General features: G+C 39.3%; 1 protein-coding gene across 1 annotated transcript; it reads left to right on the forward strand.

Annotated features, from left to right (window-relative positions):
• The first annotated feature begins 33 nt into the window (after positions 1 to 33).
• vegfd (vascular endothelial growth factor D) lies at positions 34 to 8,318 on the forward strand. The gene is made up of 8 exons (XM_026164423.2): positions 34 to 1,008; positions 3,919 to 4,123; positions 4,203 to 4,323; positions 5,764 to 5,833; positions 5,966 to 6,093; positions 6,182 to 6,294; positions 7,155 to 7,320; positions 8,049 to 8,318. The coding sequence occupies exons 1-8, from the start codon at positions 895 to 897 to the stop codon at positions 8,065 to 8,067; spliced, it is 936 nt and encodes a 311-aa protein (XP_026020208.1). The 5' UTR covers positions 34 to 894; the 3' UTR covers positions 8,068 to 8,318.

An 8,318-nucleotide genomic window follows, 5' to 3' on the forward strand; every position in this document is an offset into this window, starting at 1 on the left:
CTTGGAGGGGTGTGTGGGTGTGGTGTCTGTGAGACAGGGGTGGTGCCGGCATCTTGTTTCCCCTTACATGTTATAGCGGTCTGGATCACATTTAAAACACATGGTGTTGCTCTTTGGCTGTGTGTGGTTTGGCAGCTTCAGAAGAAAGGACATTGGTAGGGGGATTTAACAGGCAGGGGACTTGATCACTTGACAGACGGACATTAAAAAAGGGAAAACGGGAACACGAGGAACATAAAAAGCTGCACTTTGAGGCTGCAAGACCAGCAGCAGTGAAGGAAAGACAGGCATTCAAGCCTACTGGAACTCAAGAGGCATCGAAACACCACAGCAGGAAGAAATGAAGACAGATAGTGGAGAATTTTCAATACGGATACTGTAACATAGCAGTTACAAGGAACCTAGAAGTCTGAACACAGAGGTTTTTGTTTAGTTTATCCAGCCACAGGCCTTTAAGCATATCATCGGCCTTGAATCTAAAACAGAGTGTGTTGATAAGAAGTCTTCAGGATAACCTTCATTTTCTTTTTGTCTGAGGTAATTTGCAAGGTTTAACTTGTAATAGCCTCAGCACTTAACTGGACGTCTCAACTTCTTATTAAAGCTTCAACAGGAAGAGGTGCTTGTTTTAAACACCCCCTTTCTCCATTTGGCTTGAGGGTGTCTGGGTGGCCGTGACAGGTTACGCCTGGCTCACGCACACTAGTTTTTGTCTGTAAGACCAAGAGTTTGTTTTGGACATACCTGGTCTGAGAGGACTTTGTGTTTGTGTGTGGTCTGAAGGACTCAGCTGGTCTGGGAAACCGAGTCAGAGAGGCAGCCAGCTCTAAGTGCTCTCTGCCAGCAGCATAAGGAACCAAGATCATATTGCTTCCTCAGAAAGAACGTCAAAGGATGATGATGAAGATGAAACGGACTCTGTGGAGAATTTCTTGCTTGGTGACTCTAGTGGTGGAGCTCAGCTGGATACATGTGGGCCACAGCGCACACAGGGAGGAAGCAAACAGGGTGAGTGCGGCTCGTTTGTACGTTTATGTTCTGTCTAAACTATGAAAACATGTAAAACGTCTGTGAGAAAAAGTGCAAGTTGATCTGTAACTTCAGCTGATTGAAGTGAGCCATTTCATTTTTTTTTTTTTTTGCTGCTTCTTTCCTTCTTTCGTCCTTGTTTTTGCCTTACAAACTTATACTGCCACAGTTACTGCGATCCCATTAAATTCACATGTGAACATGTTTATTTGCAGCTGAAACCACAATTGTAAATGTGCAGCTAACATGGTAGTTACATTTGAGGGATTTTTTTAAAATAATTTAACTCTTTCTTTTTTTTACATAATTTCCTTCATCACTAGTCATTTCCACACCAAAAAATTCAGCCTCTTTTAGGTTCCCATCTTCCTTCTCTGTCCCTTCCCGTTTTTTTGTTGACGTCTTTCACATTTAAGTAGAAGCAAACCTGCCCCACCCTCCTCTTTTGTAACACTCTGATCCCATCAGAGGGTTTCGATCCATATAGCCGTCCAGAGGAAATAAACCGAGCACTGTGGAGCCCGTGACCATCCATCCTGCCGTGCCGCCACCCCTGTTATAGACCTACCATCTGGTGTCACGCTTTGACTTACACCCCACAAAAAATGGGACTGGGGAATTCCAAAATTTTAACTCAACTCTCTCCTTTCTCCTGCTTGGGTAGTTCACATCCTCTGCTCTTTAGTGTTTTACTCTATTTTAGCATGTCAACACAACAACAGAGCGCTAAAAATTGTAATCCTTTACAGGATTTATGAGGAGTGAGAAAAAAACTTGGTTGTGTTTCATAAAAGGTTACTCACATGTCTTATTCATTGTATTTTCAATTTATTCTGTCAACATCATCACTTCTGCGGTGGCATGACGTACAGCGTTTTGGTTTTGAGTCACAGCTGTTTATGGAGTTCCAAACAAAAAAAGTGTTAATGTAAGTCTGGCATATGCATGTTGGCCAACATGGGCTTAAATGGTTAACAAGGAAACCGCTTACAGGAAGCACAGTTAGGAAACTTTAAGCAGTCTTCAGAGGCAGGGAAATGTAACAAGCAAGTATTCTGTGGCAGCTGTTACTGAATTTAGTTTTATGCTCCATTTGGTTGTTTTTTAACCCAGTGCGTCTGACGCCACACTAGCAGCTCTCGAAGGATGTGCATACAGGATAGGCAGTGTTTTTGTAGAATGCTAAAGGTGAAACGGCTAACATGCTAATGATCAGCATATGGGATTTTCCCAGGAAATCCTTCATTGTTCACTAAAAGTTGCTTATACCCCCATGTGACTGTCAAGATGTCGGAAGTTGAAAGTATGAAACTTTGCCAAACATGAAGTGAAAAGAATTAAGTTACTCCTATAATTTATTGGCAAAGATTCATTTTTGTTGCAGTTTTGCACCCGTATACCACTACAGGGGATTTTACATCAAAGAATCAAGATGTGCAGACTGTCACCTTTAATTCAAGGAATTTTACAAAACTTTCCTAATTAACAGACATTTTTATGAATAGTTCCCAATTTTAAGAGGCTAAAACATAACTGAATAATTGACTGACTTTGTCTAGTGGATTAAAAGAAAGTATTTCATTAAATGAAATTGAAAGACAGATCCATTTTTTTTCCGCGGCAGGCTTAGTGTTGGAGTACAGAATAAATTATAAAAATAAAATTCAAATGTCGGCTTAGTCTACATATGCATTTCGTATAAATTCAGCAAGTAGGTTGCAAATAGGTGCTCTGTTTAAGATAATAGATTTCTTCTAGTAGAACAACATTAGTTGTTGTAAAATTGTTTGCAAACAGAGGGAAAAAACCAAGTTGGTAACTTTCATCTAATATATGTTTCTTACCGATCACCAGGGAAACACAGACATTTGACACTAATGAATTACTGTAGACCCTCCTACTATTCATGCACAGAGATCAGCTGTAGTATCAGCATTCTCTGAAAAACCGAATCAGTATCTGGTGACTGAATAATCCATACCTGTTGATCTCTAATCTAGATTTGCAGCATACATTACCATGGTGTCTAACACTGAGCTACCTTTGTAGTACAAAAAACCCAAGGTTAACCTTGAAGTTTACCTTGAAGTTACTTGAATAGGAAAAAAGTCCACAATCAATAGACTCATAAATGTAACTGCAGTGTGAATACAATGTGATGCAAACCACTGGTCACATTCAAGAACATTAAATACACAATTTGCCTTAAAACATCTACAAGAGCCTGATCAGTTCTGGTAGAAACAAAATTCTTTAGACAGATGAAACCAAGATTAACTAAGGATAATGGGAAAATTGGATTTTCTTCAGTGGCCTAGTCAACCATCTGGTTGGCAGTTAGGAAAGTCAAAACTGAAGGCAGAAAGACCCCAAAACAGGGAGAAACTGAAGGTGGCTTCAGTAAAGACCTAATGCAGCACATGATGATGTTCACAGGGTCCAGTCTTAAAGCATTCATTGACTGCAAAGGATTTTCATCCAAGTATTAAACTCAATCCTTAAATTCTAGTACTTTCGTTTTGAGCCTCTAAAAATGGTTGTAAGCCTCAAGCAGTTACTCCAAAACTTTTGTCAAACCCCTTAAACTGATGCTCCAGGTCTGCACTTCAAACACTAGTGAGGCAAAAATGAGAAAAATTAAATAAATAAATAAATAAAAACAAAATTAAGGAGCTACCTGTATTTTATCTTTTAAAGCATGGTGTCTTAATTAAACTTGCTGAATAAGAAATTCCATTTATCACTGAGGTGGCTCTAATCATACTTGTGCGCTCCTCCTAATAGATCTAGTGTACCTATTTAAGCTATATAAATGCCCAGTATTGGATCGATTTAAAACCTCCATCCCAAAACAACCAAAGATCTCAAATAGAATGTCTGTCATTGCAGCAAGTAATCCAACAGTGGGAAAGGAAGGTGCGGTCGTCCTCGAGCCTGGATGAGCTGCTACGACTCGCAGACTTTCCTGACTGGAAACTGTGGAAGTGTCGACTTAGACTACAGCAGCCAGAGACCCTCACTTCTCCTCTCTCAGTGGGGTCACACCGTTCCACGCGCTTTGCTGCTGAATCCTACAGCTTGGAGATTCTTACAGGTTGATATCTACATATTTCGTGTAATGTGCAAGGCTTTATGTTTTATTTGCATTGAAACATTGCATTTTTCCTATTAAGCCATAGACGAAGAGTGGCAGCGTACACAGTGCATGCCCAGGGAAACCTGTGTTGACGTGGCTAAGGAGCTGGGCACCGACCACTCAGTGTTCTTCAAGCCACCTTGTGTGTCTGTCCACAGGTTTGTTTAAGATGGAGCATGAATCCAGAAATGACACCAATAACAAAAGGGATCATCACCGTATACACTGAAAAAACTGAAAGGTTTTCACAGGACTTGTGTAGTTCTCATCATAGCATTTCAATCAGGTTAAGGCCAGGTCTTTGACTGCAACACTTTTCTTTTTCATCCTTTCTGTTATAGAGTTGTGCTTGCGATCATTGTCCTGTTGCATAACCCTTTTTGATCCAACTTTTAGATGTTGGACAGATCGCTTCACATTCAAATCTCTATACAGAGACAGTGTTGGGAAAGTTACTTTTAAAATGTATTCCACTACAGATTACAGAATACATGGCCCAAAATGTATTTTGTAACGTATTCTGGTACGTTACTTAATGAGAGTAACGTATTCTGAATACTTTGGATTACTTAATATATTATCATTATATTAGTATTTTACAACTACATGAATGTACTCTTGCTGTGTGATTTATTACTATTACTGAAGGTTATTCGCCTTAACAATACCAACTACATTTTTAAATCTTAATATAAAATGAGTAACAGTAGGTGGACATTAGGTAAGCCTGCACTGTTTGCAGCGATCTCGTATAGAAAACTATTCCGCGCGTATATAAAACAGGTCCGCGGCTCCGAACCATAGTAAAGGCACCTCTGGCTAATACGTTGGGTACTGTGTCGGGCTCGTAGCTGACAACTAGCTTTACTTTGTTATCTGGGTCAGCTTTGCTAGCAAGAGACAGAGAGAGAGGCGTTGAAAGACTGCTCTAACTGAACTTATTGTTTTGGAGGAAAAACAATTCATAAGGCTATGCCCTGCTAACCTACCTCAACAGCATAGCCTTATGAAACAGGAAAAGACCGCCATGTAATCCATTTATTTCAACAATTAACTGTATTCTGAATACCACCTTTTTAAATGGTAACTGTAAAGGAATACAGTTTTTATTTTGTATTTTTTTGTACATATTTTGTATTTTAAATACGTATTCTGTTACTCCCCAACACTGTATAGAGAGGAGTTAATTAGACTCCAGTTCTGCAAAAATGCCTCCGTGCCTTACAGTAACTGACCTCGGACTCAGTGTCCTGAGACATCCACTCCTGGAAGGATTGGCAACAATCTTGAATGTTTTCCACTTGCGAATAATCTTTCTAGCTGTAGAATGGCAGACGTCAGATTGTTTGGAAATGGCTGTATAAACTTTCCCAGACTGATGGACACCAACAGTTGTTTCTCCAAGAACATTGCTGATGTTCTGATGCATTTACTAGCACATCCATTTCATTTTGGCAGTTTTGGTCCTCCATACCTGTTATATTTTATGATCATTTAGACATGAAGAACTATCTTCAAACAAGAAAAATGATAGGTGCTCAGTCCGCGTACTTGGAGGTGCATACATTTCACTTTACTTGTTTTGCTGCTGCTGACAGATGTAGTGGCTGCTGCAATCAAGAGGGCGTCACCTGCAGAAACACAACTACTGAATATGTCAATAAAACTGTAAGTGATCACATCTCAGAAGACTAAGAGATTTTCTTTTCAGTTATCCTTTAATTACACCACGATTTGTCATCAGTCAGTCAGTGAAACCTGCATATTTGTGATTATGTGTGTGTATTTTTATATTATTAGGTCCTCAGTGTAATCCCATTCAAGTTTGTACCAGAACCTGTGCTAGTAAAAGTTGCGAACCATACAGAGTGCAAGTGTTTGGAGCCTGCAATAATACGACGGAACGCTCAACCTCACAGGGGCAATGGGTGAGTCTCAAACCCCACTCGTGTCTCTCAGCTGAATCTGTTTGATCTTTTGTTTTCCTCTTTTTCAAGTGATTTTGTTTGTTTGCAGCTGTGCTTTGGGCCAGCTGTCACAGGCAGAGGACTCCAAGAGACTGTGTGCCAGTGGATTCATTTGGGACTGTTCGTCTGAAAGATGCATACCTTACCCTTCCAGTACACCGGGTATGCAAACATGTTCCTGTCGTTTCAAATAGTTCCATTGTTAGGATCAAATGTGTGGCTGTGAGCAACAGACGGGACTGGCATGAGATCCCACCTTACAAGGTCTGATTCTCTGTTTGTGTGAACTAGTACTTCAACATCGAATCTAAAAAACTTGGGACACTGTAAAATGCAAATAAAGGCAGAATGTGATGATTTGCAAATTTTCCAAACCCATATTTTCACAGCACAGACAACCTATCAAATGTTTAAACTGAGAACAACTTTTAAACATACATAAAATACATAAATACATAAAAAGTTTAAATTATTTTGAAATTGATGCAGTAGCACATCACAAAAAAATGGGAACGCAACCATGTCTGTTTAGCGTCCACTCTTCTTTTAACAACAATCTGCAAAGGTCATTAAAGTGATGAGTTCAGCTGATGGATATTTGGGAGAGGAATGATGTCAATGGGAGCATATGTGGATCTTAAAAGTACATTTCAGATGTGCAAACTGACAATTCCTGAGGCACTAATGCACAGATACACCAGCAGAGATGGAGGCTTTTGAAATGAGCACTGATAACAATCCGGATGGATTAGCTAATATTTTCTTAAAATAACTCATTTTTAAACTCAGTTTAAATATTTGATATATTTTCTGTGCTCTTTTGTGAGTAAAATCTGGGTTATTTATTATTAAGATTTTATTTACATTTTACACATAATTCCAGTTTTTTAAATCAAAGTTGTAAATTCATTTTTCAGCAAGGTGATTATCAAAGTATAACCCTGTGACAATACAGTGATTCAGCTAATTGTGTCGTACTTTGCTTGTGCTCTAAAATTACCTCATTATTTTGTCTTTCTTAGAGCTTCCGCTCAGTTCGTGGATGCCAGATTGTGAGATAGACGTGGAACGCTGTGACTGTCTTCCTAGAACTGAGCCAACACTCCAGTCAAGAACCTCCCATCGCTGTCAAGTGAACTCCTCTATCTGTGCCCACAAGCATCAACGCTTTGACGAGGCATCATGCAGGTAGACCAGGGAGGGGCCTTAACAGTATGCAAATTAGTCTGGGACATCTCTGTTCAGGTTTTATCTATAAGGGAAGTTATCAACAGGCACTCATGGGAGAATTTAGCCTCCCAGAAAGCTTCATTGGATAATAATTTTACATTTCAGTCACAGTTTCCTTGGGTTCAGGCAATAAAAATAATTGGTTTGGGGAATGATTATGGTTTGGTTTAAAATGGCCCGTTTGATTAGATCTTATTGGGAATTGCTTACAGAAAACCTTGAGGGCGAATGTACTTACCGCTAACCAAAATGCTTCTGTTCAGCAAAAAGTATCCCCCCATTTTCCAGCAAGCGAGCAGATTCACATCGGCAGCAGCCATCTTTATCACTGCCACAGTGATTAGCCCAGTATGGGCAAAGATGGGTGAGAGTTTGTTTGAGCTGAAATGATGTGCCACAGCAAATGGCACATGTCTCCAAGGCTTGTCTGACTAATGATGGGTTTTTCAGATATACTAATCTGCAATGGAAAGTATCATTACACATATAACAAGCCAGTCTCCAAACAGAAAATACAGAAATTTTGAGATGAAGATGACTAAAACACAAGAGAGATGCTGTATAAAGTAAAATGTTATTCCTAGCAGCTATTTATGCAGGATGAATGTCAACATCCACTCCTGCTGAGTGCAGGTTCATGCAGGGTGAAGGAGGCGTGAACTAAACGACTCCTCTTGTCTTCACAGATGCAGATGGCCCAAGTAGACGTCCACTGTGGAATAAACTACAACGACCTTCCCTCCAAGGATGTTTGGAGGCAGAGAAAAAAGACTTATAATTTATTTACAGTCCTATTTATGCAGATCACTTTAACTAATTATATTAGCTCACATGACCATGTTAATTGATGTTTAACATGCTTAATTTTGTTTTAATCAATGTGTAAAATTGAAGATTTGTACATTTGTTTTATGCACTGAATAGTTTATATTAAAAGACTATTTTTATAATTTGAA

This window comes from Astatotilapia calliptera, chromosome 1, assembly GCF_964374335.1.
Source record: "Astatotilapia calliptera chromosome 1, fAstCal68.1, whole genome shotgun sequence".
NCBI lineage: Eukaryota > Metazoa > Chordata > Actinopteri > Cichliformes > Cichlidae > Astatotilapia > Astatotilapia calliptera.